At 44.6% G+C, this 23,183-nt stretch overlaps 1 protein-coding gene across 4 annotated transcripts in view; it reads right to left on the reverse strand.

Moving 5' to 3' along the window:
• ttll5 (tubulin tyrosine ligase-like family, member 5) overlaps positions 1-23,183 on the reverse strand; it is a 453,533-nt gene that overhangs the window by 314,336 nt on the left and 116,014 nt on the right. For all 4 annotated transcript variants that reach the window (XM_072567973.1, XM_072567972.1, XM_072567971.1 and 1 more), the window contains one exon: positions 11,719-11,800. In XM_072567973.1, the coding sequence (XP_072424074.1) occupies positions 11,719-11,800 (82 nt within the window). The remainder of the gene's footprint in view (positions 1-11,718; positions 11,801-23,183) is intronic.

Consider the following 23,183-nt stretch of genomic DNA (forward strand, 5'->3'; position numbering starts at 1 on the left):
CTGTCCACTTGACATTGTATCATCGGCAAACTTCACCAGAATGCCCCCAGTCCCTTCGTCCAGATCATTACTATATAAAGTGAACAGCTGCAGCCCCAACACTGAACCTTGAGGGACACCACTTGTCACTAGCTGCCAATCCAAAAAAGAACCTTTTATCCCAACTCTCTGTCAGACAGCCAATCCTCAATCCGTGCCAGTAGCTCACCTCGAACACCACGGGTCCTCATCTTACTCAGCTGCCTCCCATGGGGCACCTTATCAATGGCCTTTCAGAAGTCTAGATAGATAACACCCATTGGGTTTCCCTGGTCTAACCTACTTGTTACCTCTTCAAAGAACTCATCCTTAACAATGGGGGAATTCTAGAATTTTTACCTACAACCGAGGTTAGGCTAATTAGTCTATAATTTTCCATCTTTTGTCTTGATCCTTTCTTGAACAAGGGAGTTACAACAGCGATTTTCCAATCATCTGGGACTTTCCCTGACTCCAGTGACTTTTGAAAGATCACAACCACTGTCTCCGCTACTTCCTCAGCCACCTCCCTCAGAACTCGAGGATGTAGCCCATCAGGGCCAGGAGATTTATCAATTTTTAGACCTTTTAGCTTTTCTAGCACTTTCTCTTTTGTAATGGCTCCAGTTCTGTAACCTCCTCAAATCAAATCTGTCATACACAACATGCGCCGTACTGACCTTCTTTAAATCAAAGCCTTTCCTGGCAGCTAATATTTACCACAACCTCTCATCAAACACCTTCACCACAAATCTAGGCAAAGCTCAAATGTCAATAACGTCAGGGTACCAGTGGGTCAGGTGAATGTAAAAGGTCACACATTGCTATTTGAAAAGCAATAGGGATTTCTCCCAGTATTTGGCCAACATTCCTCCCTCTGTGGTATGATCAGGTCATTCAGATCATTATGAATGGTGCATTAAACATTACTATATAAAAGTGATGGTAGGAGAGGAATTCTACAGGCTCAGGCTCCAGTTCCATGTGATTTGAAATCACTCTTTATACACATGAGCTTTGACAAAGGGTCAGTTAAACTCGAAACGTCAGCTCTTTTCTCTCCTTACAGATGCTGCCAGACCTGCTGAGATTTTCCAGCATTTTCTCTTTATACACGTGTTAATAAGAGGGTGATGGCACAGTGGTAGTATTAGTGGATCAATACTCTATAATCCCAGACTAATATCAAAGCCTAGAATGGCAGTTGGTGAAATCCAACAATTTCTGTTTTTGTTTCAGCTTGCTTTGCTAGTTCTGTGCATTCCATTTGAATGATTTTCAAACTCATTTCAGAAACACCTGGCTGTTTCATGAAGCAAAATATAAAGTCATTACACTAGTCCGGTTCATCCCTGGGAGTGATATCCAAGAGACTGCAACTGTGAGGGTACCCCCTACATTTACAGGGGCAACAAATGCTGCCCAAAACTATTTAATGACTGCTTTCACTACCTTTTGTGGAAGACCCTCAAAGAAAAAAATTCTGTTCATCTCTACCTTAAACGGACAAGCCTGATTTTTCATCAGTGACTCCTTGTTCTAGATAGGAAATATTCTTTTCACATTCACCCTGTCATGATGCCTCAGAATCTTATATATTTCAATCAAGCCATTTCTGAGTCTTCTAAATTCCATCAGATACAAGCCTCATATGTTCAATTTTTCCTCACAAGACAACCAGCCTATTCAGGGTAATAGTCACATTTACATTCTTTGTTAATAAGTGCCCCAATACCATCTTGCAGATGTGGAGTCCTGCTTCACTGAAATATAACATCACCAGCTTTGTTTTCAACTCCCCTCATAATAAATAATAGCCTATTAGCTTTCCTAATTACTTATTATATCGGTGTATTATTTTCCAATTCTGGAACTCTCTGATCACTTTGCATGTCATAGCACTGCAATTTCTCACCAATTAAATAACATTTTTACTGTATCGTACCTGCCAAATAGAAAATTTCACTTTTTCTACTTATACTCCACTTGCTGGAGCTTTGCCTACTCACAAAACCTATCTATATCGTTGTGGTTCTGTTAGACGAGCTGGGAATTTGTCTTGCAAACGTTTCGTCCCCTGTCTAGGTGACATCCTCAGTGCTTGGGAGCCTCCTGTGAAGCGCTTCTGTGCTGTTTCTTCTGGCATTTATAGTGGCCTGTCTCTGCCGCTTCCGGTTGTCAGTTCGAGCTGTCCGCTGTAGTGGCCGGTATATTGGGTCCAGGCCGATGTGTTTGTTGATAGAGTCTGTGGATGAGTGCCATGCCTCTAGGAATTCCCTGGCTGTTATGTGTTTGGCTTGCCCTATAATGGTAGTGTTGTCCCAGTCGAATTCCCAGCTCGGAGAACAGAACCACAACAACGAGCACCCAAGCTACAAATCTTCTCCCAAACTTTGAACACCTATCTATATCCATTTGTCACCTCCTATGTCCTCTTCAACAACTGACTCTTCCACCTACTTTTGTGTCTTCAGCAAATTAGCAACCATATCTTTGCTTGCATCATCCAAGTAATTTCTATCAATTCTAAAAGGTTCAGCCTCCAACAATGATCTTTCAGAACATGACTTATTGCATTTTGTCAACCAGAAAAAGACCCCACTTATACCTTACCCCTACTTATGTCCCTAATGACTCTGCTTTCACCGCCACCACTGCCAACGTATTCCACGCACTCAGAACTCTCTGTGTAAAGAACCTACCTCTGATGTCTCCTCTATACCTCCCCCCAACACCTTAAAACTATGACCTCTTGTGCCAGTCAGTCCTGCCCTGGGGAAACGTCTCTGGCTATTGACTCTATCCATGCCTCTCATTACCTTGTATACCTCGATCAGGTCACCTCTCTTCCTCCTTCTCTCCAGAGAGAAAAGTCTGAGCTTAGTCAACCTCTCCTTATAAGACAAGCCCTCCAGTCCAAGCAGCACCCTGGTAAACCTTCTTTGTATCTTCTCCAAAGCCTCTGTATCTTTCCTACAATAGGGCAACCAGAACTGGACACAATATTCCAAGTGTGGTCTCACCAGGATCTTGTAGATTTGCAGCAAAACCTCACAACTCTTAAACTCGATCCCCCTGTTAATAAAAACACCATATGCTTTCTTAACAACCCTATCCACTTCGGTGGCAACTTTGAGGGATCTATGTACTTGCACACCCAGATCCCTCTGTTTCTCCACACTGCCAAGAATCCTGTCTTTAATCCTATAGTCAGCATTCAAGTTCGACCTTCCAAAATACATCACTTCACATTTATCCAGGTTGAACTCCATCTGCCATTTCTCAGCCCAGCTCTGCATCCTGTCACTGTCTCACTGCAGCCTGCAATACCCCTCGATACTGTCAACAGCACCTCCAAACTTACTAATCCACCCCTCAACCTCCTCATCCAAGTCATTTATAAAAACTACAAAGAGCAGGGGCCCAAGGACAGAGCCCTGTGGGACCCCACTCAACTCTGACCTCCAGGTAGAATACTTTCCATCTACAACCACTCTCTGCCTTCTGTCACCCAACTAATTCTGAATCCAGACAGTCAAATCTCCTTGTATCTCATACCTTCTGACTTTATGAATGAGCCTACCATGGGGAACTTATCAAATGCTTTGCTGAAGTCCATGTACACCACATCCACTGCTCGACCTTCATCGACCTGTCTCGTCACCTCCTCAAAGAACTCAATAAGATTTGTGAGGCATGACCTGCCCCTCTCAAAGCCATGCTGACTGCTTTTAATCACACTATGCTTTTCCAAATAGTCATAAATTCTATCCCTCAGAATTCTTTCCAAAACCTTGCTCACCACAGACATAAGACTGACTGGTGTGTAATTGCCACGGATTTCCCTATTACCCTTCATTTGCCTCCCTCCAATCCTCTGGTACGATTCCTGTGGAGATTAAGGAGGCAAAGGCCTTCGCCAGGTTAACAACCTCCTTTCTTGCTTCCCGTAGCAACCTAGGATAAATCTGGTCTGGTTTTGGGGATTTATCAACCTTAATGTTTTCCAAAATTTCCTGCGCATCAACTTCATCAATCTCGATCTGTTCAAGCCTGTTTCTCCACTCCTCAAAGGTCTCATTCACAACAAGGTCCTTTTCCTTAGTGAAAACCGAAGCAAAAAAACACATTTAGGCTTTCCCTATGGACTCAGACTGCACGCACAAGTTCTGTACGCTATCCTGATCGATCCTATCTTCTCCCTGATCATTCTCTTATTCCTCACATATGAGTAAAATGCCTTTAGGTTTTCCTTAATCCTTCCTGCCAAGCCTTTTTTGTGCCGCCTCCTGGCTCTCCTTAGTCCATTTCTGAGCTCCTTTCTAGTAAGCCTGTAATCCTGTAAAACTGTTCTAGATCCTTGCTTCCTCCACCTTACATAAGTTGCCTTCTTCTTTTTGATGAGAAGCTCCTTTGTTCTCGTCATCCAAGGCTCCTTAATCTTACCCCTTCTTACCTGTCTCAGAGGAACAACTGTGTGCATCACTCGCCACTACTGTTCCTTAAACAGTCTCCACATGTCTGCTGTGCCCTTTCTGTGGAACAATTGCTCCAAATCTATACTTCCCAACTCCTGTCTGATAGCATCATAATTTCCTTTTCCCCAATTAAATATCTTCCCATGGTATCTGCTCCTTTCCCTCTCTATGGCTGTGGTAAATGTGAGGCAGTTGTGATCACTGTCTGGCTCATTGCCGATCACCAAATCCAAATGGCCTCTCCCCTCGTTGGTCTGTCTACATACTGAGTCAGGAAACCTCTTGAGCACACCTGACAAAAACAGCTCCATCCAAACTATCTGCACTACGGAGGTTCCAGTCAATATTGGGAAAGTTTAAAAAACCCATAACAACAACCCTGCTACCTCTGCACTTTTCCAAAATCTACCGGCCTATGAGCTCTTTTATCTCCCTACTGCTATTAGGTGGTCTGTAGAAAACCCCCAATGCGGTGGCTGCTCCCTTGCTGTTCCTAACTTCCACCCAGACTGACTCAGTAAACAAACCTTCCTCAATAACCTTCGTTTCTGTAGCTGTGATGCACTCTCTGATTAGCAATGCTACACCCCCTCCTCTTTCTCCCTCCTCCTTGTTCTTTTTAAACGTTCTGAAACAGCAACCATTCCTTCCCCTGTGAAACCCACAACTCCGTTATGGCCACAACATCATAGTCTCAAGTACTGATCCATGCTCTAAATTCGTCACTCTTATTTCTGACACTCTTTGTGTTCAAGCAGACACAGTTTAACTGATCCCTTTGTTCCATCACATGAAAAACCTTCCTGATAGATTCACTACATCCTGTTGCTGCCCCATCTACAACTACCCCCTCTCAGATGTGGAGCTCTGGTTCCTATCCCCCTGCCAAACCCTCCCAAACCACACAAGCAAACCTCCCACCCAGGACATTTATGCCCCTCCAGTTCAGGTGCAACCCGTCCTTCATGTACAGGTCCCACCTTCCCCAGAAGGTATCCCAATGGTCTAGATATCTGAAGGCCTCCCTCCTGCACCAGCTTCGCAGCCACGACTCCACTGCATTTGCTGCCTGTTCCTCATCTCACTATCTCGAAGCACCGATAGCAAACCCGAGATCACCACTCTACTCATCCTGCTCTTCAGCTTCCAACCTAACTCTCTGCAGTCACTTTTCAAATCCTCAATCCCTTCCCTATCTATGTAATTGGTGCCAATACGTACCACGATTTCTGGCTGCTCGCCCTACCCCTCAAGAGTCTTGTAAACCCATTCGGCAACATCCCGGACCCTGGCAACATACCTTCAGGGAGTCCTGTTCCTGACCTAAAATCTCCTGTCAATCCGTCTAACTATTGAATTCCCTATCACTAGCGCTTTCCTATTCTCCCCCCTTCCCTTCTGAGCCACAGTGTCAGGCTCAGTGCCAGAGACCTGACAACTATGGTGTTCCCTGGTAGGCCATCCCCACCAGCAGTATCCAAAATGGTATACTTATTGGTGAGGGCAACAGCCACAGGAGATCCCTGCTCTGTCTATTGGTTCCCTTTCTGCCCCCTGACTGTAACCCAGCTGTTCTTATCCTGTGTCTAGGGAGTGACCACCTCCCTGTACATCCTCTCAATTTCCCCCTCAATCTCCCGGATGATCCGCAGTTCATCTAGCTCCAAGTCCAGTTCCCTAACTCGGTTTTCAAGGAGCTGGAGTTGAGTACACCTTTTTGCAGATATGGCCAGCAGAGACATGTGTTGTGTCTCTCACCTGCCACATTGTGCACGAGGAACATGCAACATGCAATATGGTAAACTCTACAGTTAGCTTCTACCTTCCTCAATAACCTTTAGAGTCACAGAGTAATAGAGATGTAGAGCACGGACACAGACCCTTTGGTTCAACACATTCATGCCAACCAGATATCCTAGTCCCATATTTCAGCACCCAGCCCTTATCCCTCTAAACTCTTCTTATTCATATAACCACCCAGATGCCTTTTAAATGTCGTAATTGTACTAGCCTCCACCACTTCCTCTGGAGCTCATTCCATTCACACATCACCCTCTAAGTGAAACATTTGTCCCTTTGGTCCCTGTTACATCTTTTCCCTCTCACCCTAAACCCATGTGATCTAGTTCTGGACTCCCCCACCCCTGGGAATAGACCCTGTCTATTTGTATGTTATGTAATCTTACTACAAATGCTCCTACAATTTTAAGCTTTAGGAGTGCAATAGACGATAACCATGTATCTGACCCTCACCAAACAATCACCAAACTGGAGGAAAGCCAGGAAATTTAAAATAGAACAGTAGATTTGTTAAATGTTAAATACAAATTAATAATTAGATTTTTGCAAAGAGATTAATACTCACTTTAATCCCAGTGATGGAGTAAACACCAATTTTTTTTAAAAATTCAGTCATGGGGTCAGGGCATCGCTGACTAGGCCAGCATTTATTACCCATCCCTAGTTGCCCAGAGGGCAGTTAAGAGTCACCCACATTGCTGTGGTTCTGGAGATACATGTAGACCAGACTGAGTAAGGATGGCAACTTCCCTCCCTCATGGACATTTATGAACCAGAAGGGTTTTTTTCTAGAGAGTGAAAAAGTTTGAAAAAAGTACAAGCAAAAGAGCACCTCCTTCCCCAACTCCCCTAATCACCAAACTCCAAGCCATACTCTATGTTCTGTCACACTGAAATGTTTGGCTTCCTATGCTTCTGAAACAAAAGTGCGAGCTGATCACAATTACAGAAAAAAAAGGTTTCAGCTGCTTTCTGAATTACTTAACTTCAACTGGAGGAAAGCCAGGAAATTTAAAATGGAACAGTAGATTTGTTAAATGTTAAATACAAATTAATAATTAGGTTCACACTTACGAACCAACTCCCAGCATCCAGCTGCCCTCTCCTTGTTTAAAACTAAAGTTGTGCTGCTGATCACTTTTAAATTGATGCATGTGAAAACTAAAAGGGACCTACAAACGAGGGTACACAAATTCTTCATTCATAGACCACTCTGAGGACATGCTCTTTGTGATTGTGATAAAGTCACTTAAAGCTTGAAAGATGCAAAGTCTAGGTGCGGTCAAGGAGCACAGAGGTTTCCGAGTACAAATACATCAATCACTAAAGGTTACACCACAAATAGGTGTAAAAGAGAAGTTTTCAAAGAACTTGCACTCAAAAGTTCACCATTTCTCTCTCCATAGATGCTGCCAGACTTGCTGAGGACTTTGTTTTTACCTCATCAAAAAGCAAGTCAAGAACCAGGCCTTAATTCTAGCGGGGTGGCATTTAAAATTCAGGAGGTTACATTAAATCTTGACAAGACCACAAGAGTACTGTATGCAAATGCAAAAACACAGACAGTGTGCAGGGAAGATTGAGAGAATCATATGGATAGACCTATAAGAAAAGGATAAACGGGCTAAGTCTTTTTCCCTCCAAAGAAAGAGAGATGACCTAACCCAAGATGTTTAAAATAACTGAGTGCATACATAGAGGATATTTCCTCTTGTGACTATCGTCTCTGGCAACTAGAGACTATCAACATAGGAATGGGAAATATCCAATAGGAACTTAGGAGAAATCTCTTTAATCAGAAATTATGTTGCACCTAACACAGGGAGTGGTGAAAGTGAATAGTTTGGATGCATTTCAGAGGAAACTAAATAAACAGTGAAGGGAGAAGGGAATAGAGGGTTACAATGATGGATATCTGTGAAGAAATATAGAAACAGGCCTGGGTGGTGTAAAAAACATGATGGATTGGCTGGGCCCAACTACTTCCAGAAGGCATTCAATAAGTACCTCGCAAACAATTAAGTCACAAAGGCCATGGTTTTGGAGGCAGTACACTGACGGGTTATATCAGGAACAGAGCTGGAAACACAACTGCTTACAATATACTTTCATGACTTCGAGGAAGGGAGCCAAATTTGCAAACAACCCAAAAATAGGTGGAAAGTCAATTTGCAAGAGGGATACAGACAGTTTACAGGGAGATATTGATAGGTTAAGTAAGTGGGCACAAAGTTGGCAAATGGAGTACAATGTGGGAAAAGTGACGTTGGTCATTTTGGGAGAAAAACAGAACATATGATTTAAGTCAGAAAAGCTGCATTTGGGGTACTTTGTACAAAATCACAGAAAACTAGCACACAGGGGCATCAGGTAATCAGGAAGGCTAATTGGAATGTTGGCCCTTACTTCAAGGGGGTTGGAGTAGCGAAGTCTTACTGCAACTGTAAAAGGTGCTGGTGAGACCACATCTGGAGTACTGTGAGCAGTATTGGTCTGTCATTTCAGGAAAGATACCATTTCATTGGAGACAGTTCAGAGACGTTTTACTAGGATGATAAAAACCAAAAGAACTACGGATGCTGAAAATCGGAAATAAACACAGAAATTACTGGAAAAGTTCAGCAGAGTCTGGCAGCACCTGTAGAGGGAAATCAAGAGTTAACATTTTGGGTCGAATGACCTTCTGACGACGGATCACTGGACCCAAAACATTAACTCAGATTTCTCTCGACAGATGCTGCCAGATTTGCTGAGCTTTTCCAACAATTTCTGTTTTTGTTCACTAGGATGATGTCTGGTGTGGAGGGATTGCCTTATGAACAAAGGTAAAACAGGCTGGGACTCGACTGACTTGGATTTAGAAGAATGGGATGTTATCTCATTGCAACCTGTAGATTCTCAAGGGGCTTGACAGGGTCTTTTTTATTCACTCACGGGATGTGGGTGTTGCTGGCTGTGCCCAGCATTTATTGCCCGTCACTAATTGCCTCTTGAGAAGGTGGTAGGGGGAGTCGCCTTCTTGAACCACTGCAGTGCACATGCTGTAGGTTGGTCCACAATGCCCTGACGGAGGAAATTCCATGATTTTGACCCAATGACACTGAAGGATATATTTCTAAGTTAGAATGATAAGTGACTAGGCGGAGGGCATGCAGGGGAGTGGTGTTCCATATATCTGCTACCCTTATCCTTCCAGATGGAAGTGGTTATGGGTTTGGAAGATGCTGTCAAAGGATCTTTGGTGAATTTCTGCAGTGTACCTTACAGAGAGTACACACTGCTGCTACTGAGCTTCGGTGGTGGAGGGAGTGAATGTCTGTGGATGTGGTGCCAATCAAATAAGCTGCTATATCCTGAATGGTGTCAAGCTTCTTGAGCTGCACCCATCCAAGCAAATGTGGAGTATTCCATCACACTCCTGACTTGTGCTCGGTAGATGGTGGACAGGCTTTGGGGACTCAGAAGGTGAGTTACTTGCTGTAGTATTCCTAGCCTCTGACCTGCTCTTGTAGCCACTCTGTTTCTGTTGAAGTCCAATTGAGTTTCTGCTCAATGGTAACTCCCAGTATGTTGATAGTTGGGGGAATTCAGCGATTGTAACACTATTGAATGTCAAGGGGTGGTGGTTAGTCAGTTTCTTTTGGAGATAGTCATTGCCTGGTATTGGTGTGGCACAATTGATACTTGCCAGTTGACTGCCCAAATTGGGATATAGTCCAGATTTTGCTGCATATGAACACGGACTGCTTCAGTACCTGAGGAGTTGCAAATGGTGCTGCACATTGTTCAATCATCTGCAAACATCTCCACTTCTAATCTTACGATGGACGGAAGGTCATTGATGAAGCAGCTGAAGATGGTTAGGCCGAGGACACTACCCTGAGGAACTCCTGCAGAGATGTCCTGCAGTTGAGATGACAGACCTCCAACAACCATAACAATCTTCCTATGTGCCAAGTATGACTCCAAACTGTGGAGAATTTGCCCAGATTCCTACTCATCACGGTTTTGTCTATATTTGAACCAAGGCTGCAATAAGATCAACTGTTGAGTGGCCCTGTCGGAACCCAAACTGGGCGTCACTGAGCAGGTTATTGCTGAGCAGGTGCTGCTTGATAGGGCTGTTGATGACACCTTCCATCACTTTCTTGATACTCGAGAGTAGTCTGATGGAATGGTAAATGGCTGGGTAGGATATGTTCTGCTTTTCAGGTATAGGACATAGCTGGGCAATGTTTCATGTTGTCGGGTAGATACCAGTGTTGCAAATATAGTGGAACAGCTTAACTAGGGAAACAGCAAGAGGCTGTGGGTCTGGAAGCATATGTAGGCCAGAATGGCAGATTTCCTACCCTGAAGAGCATTAGTGAGCCCAGATGATTTTCTGCCCCAGAAACTAGACTCAACATGCCAGATATTTTTATTGAATTCGAATTCCACGATCTGCTGAAGTTAGAATCAAACCCTCAACCCTGAACATTCATGGAGTTTCTGGATTCATCATCTAGCAATAATACTACTAGGCAATTACCTCGCCCAGAGTAAATGAGAGGTTATTTCCCTCATGGGAGAGCGTAGGACTAGAGGGCATAGTCTCAGAATAAAGGAGCACCAATTTAAGACTGAGATAAAGAGGAATAACTTCTCCCAGAGGATTGAGAGTCTTTGGAACTCCTTGCCACGGAGCACTGTGAGGCAGAGACCTTTTGTATATTTAAGGCTAAGATAGATAAGATTTTTGATCAGTAGGCAAATTAAGGTTTATGGGGAAAATGCAGGAAAGTGAATATGAGGAATGTCAGATCAGCCTTGATCCTCTTGAATGACAGAGCAGGCTCGAGGGCTGAACAGCCTACTCCTGTCCCGTTTCTTATAGTTTTAATGGCCTGATTCTGTGCTGCATCTCCATTTTCATTTTATGTAATCTTACCTTGCCACTGTGACACAATAATGCAATACCACAGCACCAAACTGCAACAACACCACTGCTGCAAAATCAATTGCTTCTTTTTGCAATTTCATACTCTGCAGCGTGATGATGGAAGTGCTGAGGTACAGGACACTTGCCAGTGTCAGGATCTGGGTCAAAAAGGTCAGGTGTAAGTTTCCCAAACAGCACGTCTGTTTCAACTATAGAAAGGTAACCCAATTGGGTGAGCATTACACTTGTCCATTTCTTACACCAGCCCTGAGTACACTCTCTGACCAAAATGATAACTTGGTGCTACATTAAGAGTACTACAATTTTTCACTGATGGTCCAACCTCATTTCAATTGGGTTTAAAACCAAATAACTGGAGATTTGCATCTCACCAGTTTGGTTAAATACAAATCCAGGAAGAAGAAGGGAAATATCTAAATCATCCTGTCTTCTCAAGCGCAAACTTTAATGAAACAAAACCAATATTAATTGCTGACTTACCATGCCAGGGACGGTGAGAGATTAACTTCCAGCAGCCAGGGCTTGAGATTGGAGTCAATTAGGACATCAAAGCCATACAGCTCTGTTAAAACATAAAGCACACCTTTGTAAGAGCCCACACCCATGCTGATGATGCTGAATCTCAACAGATCTGAGCTTGCATCAATTCATTGTCAGCATGTTGTTGCATACTGCAACCCACATTTAATCTGCACACCTGCAGTAGCTATACAATCCAAGACATTGAGTAGAGACTTCAATGGATTTGAAGTACTAACATCCATTATTAATACTGAATGGGATCCAGCATAACCAGCTTTGAAAAAACAGAATTTTAACCCAGTTTAATTTTTAATATCTTAGCAAATTTCCCAGGTTAGTTTTTTATTTCCTTAAAATGAATCAACTCCCACAAATTAACTGTTTCTCTAACAAGAATTTAGCTCAATGGGGAGTATTTGTTGGGCAAACATTAATAGAAAGAATGAAGGCCAGGAATACAGTCGAGTCATTGTGATGACACGGAAACAGACCCTTCGGTCCAACCCGTCCATGCCGACCAGATATCCCAACCCAATCTAGTCCCACCCGCCAACACCTGGCCCATATCCCTCCAAACCCTTCCTATTCATATACCCATCCAAATGCCTTTTAAATGTTGCAATTGTACCATCCTCTGGCAGCTCATTCCATACACGTACCACCCTCTGTGTGAAAAAGTTACACTTTAGGTCTCTCTTATATCTAGCATCAGAACAAAATTGTAAATCACAAGGCGGCTATTATCTTCCATTGCACTGCATGGTTACAATTTATAGAGTTATGGGAGGTTTAGGAAGCAAGGGGTATGAAATTTTATTAAAAACTAACTTGGAAAGCAAGACTATTTTAGAATATTACCACCAAAGAGCGTAGCTTCACCAAAGAGGATTCTACTCAGCATGTTACGTATGGCTAGTCTAACAGCAGAAAACAGTTGTTTGTCTACAGCAAGAAAACTAGTCCTCAGGGTCATCTGTCATTTCTGATTTCAGGCACGTCAGAATACAACTCGGTCCCATTACCAATGCTACTAACTCCAGTTACAGTTCAGTAATTGCCACCTTATTCTGTACTGCCCCAAGCCAAGCTCCTCCAATACAGCTACAACACTGCCATCCACATGGCTACATGGAAAATTGCCCAGTTATGTCCTCTACACTGGAAGCAGGACAAATCCAAACTGATCAATTAATATCTTATCAGTCGACTCTTGATTGGCAGTAAAGTGGTGGATAGGGTCATCAACAGTGCTATAACAGGCAGTACTTGCTCAGCAATAACCAGAGCAAAGCGGTTGATTCGTCACTGACCTCTGGGTAATAAATGCTGGCCTGGTCAGCTACGCCTTATTCCATGAATGAATAAATAAAATAACCTGCTCACTGATGTTCAGTTTAGTTCCCATAGCGCCACTCAGCTCATGTACTGATTAGGAACCTAGAAACAGGATTAGCCCATTCAGTCCATCGAGCCTGCACTGTTATTCAACATAATCAAATACTTCAATGCCTTACCATGCCCGCATCCCAGTAGCCTTGTACATCACTGCTAATTACAAATCTATAAATCTCTAACTTAAACACACGCAAAAATCTGAGCACCCATAGCTCTCTGGTAGACAATTCCAAAGGTTCACAACCCTCTGAGTAAAAAAAGAATTCTTCTAATCTCAAACTCAATTGGCATCTCCCTTATTATTACATAATGTCCTCTAGATCTAGACTCATACTTCAGATGTGGTCCACAAGATTTTATACAATCGAAGCAAGACTTCACTACTCCTGTAAAGTCAGAGATGCACAGCATGGAAATACACCCCTTGGTCCAACTTGTCAATGCCGAACAGATATTCTAGATAAATCTAGTCCCATTTGCCAGCATTTGGCCCATATTCCTTGAATCCTTTCCTATTCATATACCCATCCAGATGTCTTTTAAATTTTGTTTTTTCGACAGCAGTTGAAATTGGAGAAGCGACAGCAGGGACCAGAGGACCGATAGGAAGGTAACTTTAAAGTATAAAAATTTACCTCGTGTAAAGGCAGAGCGCACGCTGAGCAGGACCAGACAGAGGACTGTTGGGTAAGTGAGGCTTTACATTTGGACGGTTGCTTTACCCAAAACACTACGCGGGTAGTGTCTCGTACCCGTCCTCCTCCTCCTCAAACCAAACAAAAAAGGTTCTGTGCACCAGATTGGTAAGTGGACTAGTTTTTTTTTAGTTTTCAGTAGTCTCATTGGGAACTTAGAACAGTGGGAATGGAGGTTAGGCAGTTGAATGTTCCTCCTACAGAATGAGGGAAGTAAGGGTCACCAGTGGTGTCCCTACTGATTGCATTATGGGAAGTGCACCCGACTCCAGCTCCTTAAAAACCATGTTAGGGAACTGGAGCTGGATGAACTTTGGATCATTCGGGAGGCAGAGGGGGTTATTGAGAGGAGTTACAGGGAGGTAGTCACACCTCAGGTACATGAAGAAGGTAGATGGGTTACCGTCAGGAGACGGAAAAGGAACTGACAGGCAGTGCAGGGATCCCCTGTGGCAATCCCCCTCAACAACAAGTATACTGTTTTGGATTTTGTTGGAGGGCATGACTTACCAGTGGTAAGCAAAGGGGCACAGGTCTCTGGCACAGTTTGTCCCTGCTGTTCAGAAGGGGAGGAGTAAGAGGAGCAGAGCATTATTTATTGGGGACTCCATAGTTAGGGGGACAGACAGGAGGTTCTGTGGGAATGAGAGAGACTCACGGTTGGTGTGTTGCTTCCCAGTTGCCAGGGTTCGTGATCGTGTCTTCGGGATCCGTGAGGGGGAGGGGGAGCAGCCCCAAGTCATGGCCCACATAGGCACCAACGACACAGGTAGGAAGAGAGATGGGGATTTAAGGCAGAACTTCAGGGAGCTAGGGTGGAAGCTTAGAGCAGGACAAACAGAGTTGTGCTAGCGAGGTGAGGAACAGGGAGAGAGAGGAGTTGAACATGTGGCTACAGGGATGGTGCGGGAGGGAAGGTTTTGGAATCTTGGATAATTGGGGCTCTTTCTGGGATAGATGGGACCCCTAAAAACAGGATGGGGGTATCAATATGCTGGGGGGAGGGAAATTTGCTAATGCTCTTCATGTGGGTTCAAACTAATTCAGCAGGGGGATGGGATCTGAAATTGTAGTTTGAATATACAGGAAGTTGAGAGTAGTGAGGTCTGAAATAAGGTTTCAAGGTCACAAAAGGGCACTGACAAACAAGACGTTGGTTTGAAGTATGTCTATTTCAACGGCAGGAGCATCCGGAATAAGGTGGATGAACCTGCAGCATGGGTTGGTACCTGGAACTTTGATGCTGTGGCCATTTCAGAGACATGAGTAGTGCAGGGACAGGAATGGTTATTGCAGGTTCCTGGATTTAGATGTTTCAGTAAGAACAGAGAAAACGGTAAAAGAGGCGGGGGGTGGTTGGGGAACACTGTGTCAAGGACAGTATTACGGTGGCAAAAAGGAACGTTTGAGGACTCCTCTATTGAGGTAGTATGGGCTGAGGTTAGAAACAGGAAAGGAGCGGTCACCTTGTTGGGAGTTTTCTATAGGCCTCTGAATAGTTCCAGAGATGTAGAAGAAAGGATAGCAAAGATGATTCTCAATAGGAGTGAGAGAGACAGGTTAGTTGTTATGGGGGACTTTAACTTTCCAAATATTGACTGGGAATATATAGTTCAAGGAATTTGGATGGGTCAGTTTTTGTCCAATGTACACAGGAGGGTTTCCTCACACAATATGTAGACAGGCCAACAAGGGGAAAGGCCACATTAGATTTGGTACTGGGTAATGAACTTGACCAGGTGTTGGATTTGGAAGTAGGCAAGCACTTTGGTGATAGTGACCACAATTCGGTTATGTTTACTTTGGCGATGGAAAGGATAGGTATATAAAGCAGGGTAAGAGTTACTACTGGGGGAAATGCAGGGCACAGGCACGATTGAAATGTGGAGCTTATTCAAGGAACAGCTACTGCGGGGAGTCATGCAGGGAGGAAGTTGTCAGACGAGGGAGCCACGGTTTCCTAAGGAATTTGAATCTCTTGTCAAGAGGAAGAAGAAGGCTTATGTTAGGATGAGACATGAAGGCTCAGTTAGGGCGTATGAGAGTTACAAGTTAGTCAGGAAAAACCTAAAGCAAGATTTAAGAAGAGCAAGGAGGGTACATGAGAAGTCATTGGCAGATAGGATCAAGGAAAACCCTATGGTCTCTATAGGTATATCGGGAATAAAAGAATAACTAGAGTGAGATTAGGACTAATCAAGGACAGTAGTGGGAAGTTGTGCGTGGAGTCAGAAGAGATAGGGGAAGTGTTAAAGGAATATTTTTCGTCAGTATTCATGCTAGAAAAATACAATGTTGCCGAGGAAAATACTGAGAAACAGGCCACTAGATTAGATGGCATTGAGGTTCAGAATGAGGAGGTGTCAGCAATTCTGGAAAATGTAAAAAGAGGTAAATCCTCTGGGCCAGATGGGATTTATCCTAGGATTCTCTGGGAAGCCAGGGAGGAGATCGTCGAGCCTTTGGCTTTGATCTTCATTTTGTCATTGTCTACAGGAATAGTGTCAGAAGACTGGAGGATAACAAATGTTCAAGAAGGGGAGTAGAGACAACCCTGGTAAGTATAGACCAGTGAGCCTTACTTTGGTTGTGGGTTAAGTGTTGGAAAAAGTTATACAAGATAGGATTTATAACCATCTCGAAAAGGATAGTTTGATGGGGGATTGTGGTATATATAGATTTCAGTAAGGCATTTGATAACGTTCCATATGGTAGGCTATTAACCCCACCCCTTTAACCGCAACAAGCACAGAATCCCTCTGGTCCTCACCTTCCACCCCACCAACCTCCAAATACATTGCATCATCCTCTGCTTTATCTGACACCTAAAAACCGATCCCAGACCCCATCACCAATGATATATTTCCCTCCCCACCCCTATCCACTTCCATAAAGACCATTCCCTCCGCGACTACCTGGTCAGGTCCACGACCCTAACAACCCACCTTCCCCTGCCACTGTGAAACTTGCGCCCTCACCTCCCCCCCTCACCTCCATTCAAGATCCCAAAAGAGCTTTCCACATCCATCAGAGTTTTACCTGCACTTCCACACATTTTAACTACTGTGTCCATTGCTCCCGATGCAGTCTCCTCTACATTGGGGAGACAGGACGCCTCCTTGTGGATTGTTTCAGAGAATATCGCCGGGACACCAACACCAATCAACCTCATCGCCCCAGTGGCCAAACACTTCAACATCCCCTCCCACTCTGCCAAGGACATGCAAGTCCTGGGCCTCCTCCATCACCACTCTCTTACCACCCGAAGCCTTGAGGAAGAACACCTCATCTTCCACCTCGGGACCCTTCAACCCCAGGGCATCAATGTGGATTTCACCAGTCTCCTCATTTCCCCTCCCCCCACCTTACCCCAGTTCCAACCTCCTAATTCAGCACTGTCCTCATGACCTGCCTCATCTGTCCATCTCCCTTCCCACCTATTTGCCCCACCCTCATCTCCAACCTATCGCCTTTACCCCCACCACCATCCACCTATTGCACACTCACTACCTTTCCCCCAGCCCCACCAGTTTCCTATTTATCTCTCCACCCCCGAGGCTCCCAGCCTCATTCCTGATGAAGGGCTTTTGCTTGAAATGTCGATTTTCCTACTCCTCTGATGCTTTTCCAGCAGCACACTGTTGACCATCAAAATGGGCCTTTCTCCAATTTAGAACTTCAACTTTTAGATCTAGTCTATCTTTTTCTATCACTATTTAAAAAATAATAGAATTATGGTCGTTGGCCCCAAAGTGCTCCCCCACTGACACCTCAGTCACCTGCCCTGCCTTATTTTCTAAGAGTAGGTCAAGTTTTGCACCTTCCCTAGTAGGTACATCCACATACTGAATCAGAAAATTGTCTTGTACATGCTTAACAAATTCCTCTCCATCTAAACCTTTAACACTATGGTAGTCCCAGTCTGTGCTTGGAAAGTTAAAATCCCCTACCATAACCACCTTATTATTCTTACAGATAACGGCTTCTCAATTTCCCTCTGACTATTCAGGGGTCTACAATACAATCCCAATAAGGTGATCATCCCTTTCTTATTTCTCAGTTCCACCCAAATAACTTTCCTGGATGTATTTCCGGGAATATCCTCCCTCAGTACAGCTGTAATGACCCTCCCTCTCCTCTCTTGCCTCCATTTCTATCCTTCCTGTAGCATTTGTATCCTGGAACATTAAGCTGCCAATCCTGTCCATCCCTGAGCCAATGTTTCTGGAATTGTTATGATATCCCAGTCCCATGTTCCTACTATGCCCTGAGTTCATCTGCCTTCCCTGTTAGGCCTCTTGCATTGAAATAAATGCAGTTCATTTTATCAGTCCTACCTTGTTCTCTGCTTTGTCCCTGCCTGCCGTGACTGTTTGACTTGCTTCTTTTCTCAATTATATCAGTCTCAGATTGATCTCTTTCCTCACTATCTCCCTGGGTCCCATCCCCACCTTACTAGTTTAAATCATCTTGAGCAGCTCTAACAAATCTCCCTGCCAGTATATTAGTCCCCTTCCAATTCAGGTGCAATCTGTCCTTCTTGTACAGGTCACTTCTACCCCAGAAGAGATTCCAATGATCCAAAAATATGAATCCTTCTCCCATATACCAGCTCTTCAGCCATGCATTTTCTGCTGTACCCTCCTATTCCTGCCCTCACTAGCTTGTAGCACCGGGAGTTAATCCAGATATTACTATTCTCGAGGACCTCCTTTTTAAATTCCTGCCCAACTCTCTGTATTCTCCCTTCAGTATCTCAACCTTTTCCCTTCCTATTCCATTGGTTCCAATGTGTACAATGACCTCCTGCTGGGCCCTCTCCCCCTTGAGAACAATCTGCACCTTCTTTGTTGTTGGGCCGAATGGCCTGTTTCCATACTGTAGGGAATCTAATTAAAAAGTGCATAAGAAGTGCAAAACATGCAAATTAGTGTAATAAAAGAATGATAATTAACAGACATGGTTCTAGCAGCAATTCAAAATCATGCAAAGAATTTCAAATGGAAAAGAGTCTGATCATACAGTGTTCAGGAGCCTGATGGCTGGGGGGAATGAAACTATTGCACAGTCTGGCCGTGAGAGACCAAATCTCTGGTATCTTCTGCCAGATGGCAAGAGGGAGAAGAGTTTGAGTGAGGGGTGAGTGAGGCCTTCTACATTGCTCTTAGCCTTTCGGATGCAGCGTGTGGTGTAAATGCCTGTAATGGAGGGAAGAGAGACCCTGATGATCCTCTCAGCTGTCCTCACTTTTCACTACGATCCGAGACGGTGTTACGATCCGAGACAGTGCAATTCCCGAACCAGGCAGTGATGCTGCAGCTCAGGGTACTCTCAATGAACCCTCTGTAGAATGTAGTGAGGATGGTGTGTGGGAGGTGGGCTTTCCTCAGCCTGCACAGAAAGTAGAGATACTGCTGGGCTTTCTTGGCTATGGAGCTGGTGTTGAGGAATCAGGTGAGATTCTCCACCAAGTGGGTGCCAAGAAATTTGGTGCTGTTCACAACCTCCATTGGGGCGCCGTTGATGTCCACAGAGAGTGGTCGCTCCGTGCCCTCCTGAAGTCAACAACCATCTCTTTCATCTTGTCCACGTTCAGAGACAGGTTAGAACATAGAACATAGAACAATACAGCACAGAACAGGCCCTTCGGCCCACGATGTTGTGCCGAACTTCTATCCTAGATTAAGCACCCATCCATGTACCTATCCAAATGCCGCTTAAAGGTCGCCAATGATTCTGACTCTACCACTCCCACGGGCAGCGCATTCCATGCCCCCACCACTCTCTGGGTGAAGAACCCACCCCTGACATCTCCCCTATACCTTCCGCCCTTCACCTTAAATTTATGTCCCCTTGTAACACTCTGTTGTACCCGGGGAAAAAGTTTCTGACTGTCTACTCTATCTATTCCTCTGATCATCTTATAAACCTCTATCAAGTCACCCCTCATCCTTCGCCGTTCCAACGAGAAAAGGCCGAGAACTCTCAACCTATCCTCGTATGACCTACTCTCCATTCCAGGCAACATCCTGGTAAATCTTCTCTGCACCCTCTCCAAAGCTTCCACATCTTTCCTAAAGTGAGGCGACCAGAACTGCACACAGTACTCCAAATGTGGCCTAACCAAAGTCCTGTACAGCTGCAACATCACCTCACGACTCTTGAATTCAATCCCTCTGCTAATGAACGATAATACTCCATAGGCCTTCTTACAAACTCTATCCACCTGAGTGGCAACCTTCAAAGATCTATGTACATAGACCCCAAGATCCCTCTGTTCCTCCACCTGACCAAGAACCCTACCATTAACCCTGTATTCCGCATTCTTATTTGTTCTTCCAAAATGGACAACCTCACACTTGGCAGGGTTGAACTCCATCTGCCACTCCTCAGCCCAGCTCTGCATCATATCTAAGTCCCTCTGCAGCCGACAACAGCCCTCCTCACTGTCCACAACTCCACCTATCTTTGTATCATCTGCAAATTTACTGACCCACCCTTCGACTCCCTCATCTAAGTCATTAATAAAAATTACAAACAGCAGAGGACCCAGAACTGATCCCTGCGGAACTCCACTTGTAACTGGACTCCATGCTGAATATTTACCATCTACCACCACTCTCTGACTTCGACCGGTTAGCCAGTTTTCTATCCAATTGGCCAAATTTCCCTCTATCCCATGCCTCCTGACTTTCCGCATAAGCCTACCATGGGGAACCTTATCAAATGCCTTACTAAAATCCATGTACACTACATCCACTGCTCTACCCTCATCCACATGCTTGGTCACCTCCTCGAAGAATTCAATAAGACTTGTAAGGCAAGACCTACCCTTCACAAATCCGTGCTGGCTGTCCCTAATCAAGCAGTGCCGTTCCAGATACTCGTAAATCCTATCCCTCAGTACCCTTTCCATTACTTTGCCTACCACAGAAGTAAGACTAACTGGCCTGTAATTCCCGGGGTTATCCCTATTCCCTTTTTTGAACAGGGGCACAACATTCGCTACTCTCCAGTCCCCTGGTACCACCCCCGTTGCCAGTGAAGACGAGAATATCATTGCCAACGGTACTGCAATTTCCTCTCTTGCTTCCCACATAATCCTAGGATATATCCCGTCAGGCCCGGGGGACTTGTCTATCCTCAAGTTGTTCAAAATGTCCAACACATCTTCCTTCCTAACAGATATCTCTTCTAGCTTATCAGTCCGTTTCACACTCTCCTCTTCAACAATACAGTCCCTCTCGTTCGTAAATACTGAAGAGAAGTACTTGTTCAAGACCTCTCCTATCTCTTCCGACTCAATACACAGTCTCCCACCACTGTCCTTGATCGGACCTACCCTCGTTCTCGTCATTCTCAGGTTTCTCACATACGCATAGAATGCCTTGGGGTTATCCTTGATCCTATCCGCCAGGGATTTTTCATGCCCTCTCTTAGCTCTCCTAATCCCTTTCTTCAGGTCCCTTCTGGCTATCCTGTATCCCTCCACTGCTCTGTCTGAACCTAGTTTCCTCAACCTTATGTAAGCCTCCTTCTTCCTCTTTACTAGACATTCAACCTCCCTCGTCAACCAAGGCTCCCTCACACGACCATTTCTTTCCTGCCTGATCGGTACATACATATCAAGGACACGTCGTATCTGCTCCTTGAAAAAGTCCCACATTTCCACCACATCCTTCCCTGACAGCCTATGCTCCCAACGTATGCTCCTCAAATCCTGTCTTACAGCATCGTAATTTCCCTTCCCCCAATTGTAAAAACTTCCTTGTTGTGTGCACCTATCCCTCTCCATAACCAAGGTGAAAGTGACAGAATTGTGGTCGCCATCACCAAAATGTTCACCCACTAACAAGCCCACCACTTGTCCCGGTTCGTTACCGAGTACCAAATCCAATATGGCCTCCCCTCTGGTTGGACAATCTACATACTGCGTTAGAAAAGCTTCCTGGACACACTGCACAAACACCGCCCCATCCAATCTACTTGATCTAATTGGCTCTGCACCAATCTGTTAGCCGCTGCACCTCCTTTCTGTATGCTGACTCCTCATTCCTGCTGATGAGACCCTCTACAATCATATGATCAGCAAACTTGATGATATAATTCGACTTACGCATTGCTGCACAGTGGTGATGTCAGCAAGATGAACAGCACTGGACTGAACAAGCAGCCTTGGGAGGGAGTAGAGGTGGGGGCGTGCTCTGTGTGATGGTGTTGGAGATGTTGTTCCCACTTTGGACAGACTGAGGTCTCCCAGTCACGAAGTCCAGGATCCAGGTACAGAGGGAGGTATTTAGACCCAGCAGACTCAGCTTTCCAATCAGGTGCTGCTGAGGAACGATTGTGTTAAATGCAGAACTGAGTCTATGAACAGTAATCTGATGTGGGTGCCCTTCTTCTCCTGGTGGGTGAGGGCCAGATAATTTAAAAGGAAAAATGTGCTGGGTTTTGGGAAAAGAGCAGCAAGGTGGGACTAACTGGCTAGTTCTTTTGATGAGAAAGCACCACATTACGTGCTGATTGGTTTCCTTCTGTGCTGCGGAATGCAATGATAACATCTGATGATCAGAATTTCTCTTCAGAATACCACCAATTCCCCTTGCACAAATGTCATCACAATTAGCAGTGCATGTGGCATTTGGCTCCGATATGCCATTTTTACCAGCTGGCAAAGAGAATGCAGAAGCCATCCTGAACTAACTCTCCAGCCCATCTCCAACCTGCTCCTGTGGGAAGTGCCTAGCTACCTGTGTCCTTACAGCTAGGCAGTGACTGACCTTGACTCCTAAACCCATACTCAACCACAACAGCACTGAGTCTCTATGCTTGAGTCTCATCCATTCTGCCCAATGTAAATCACCCTGCCCACTGTGGCTCTGCCAACAGTTATACTGTCATTCCATTAGGCCCAGCTGCTATGCAGATCAGTGTGAAAACGGATTTTTGAGTGATGGTTTAATAAAGTTCTCACTAAAGGCCTTGGTTAAATAGCAATGTTCCTTTAACAAGTTCCTTGCAAGAAAGAATCAGTTGGAAATGTGGAGTGAAGAGGGAATGCATGTGGACATTCAAATTTATTATTTTGAAACCACAGCTAATTCTGCTCATTCATGAGGTGCAAATTATTATAATCTGACTTTTGTTTATAATGAATAAAATGCATTCAGTCTCTGGACCCAGTGATACAATGTGGCAGCCTGTTTATCTGCCATTGGTGTCAAAGTACAGTGGCTGCCTGCTCCAGCTCCTGAGGGAACAGAGAGCAGTGCTTTGTTCTCCCTGCACTATTTCTCAGCGTGTTCTTTTACAGTGTCTTTAACCAGGCACCCC

This window comes from Chiloscyllium punctatum, chromosome 4 (genome assembly GCF_047496795.1).
Source record: "Chiloscyllium punctatum isolate Juve2018m chromosome 4, sChiPun1.3, whole genome shotgun sequence".
Lineage (NCBI taxonomy): Eukaryota > Metazoa > Chordata > Chondrichthyes > Orectolobiformes > Hemiscylliidae > Chiloscyllium > Chiloscyllium punctatum.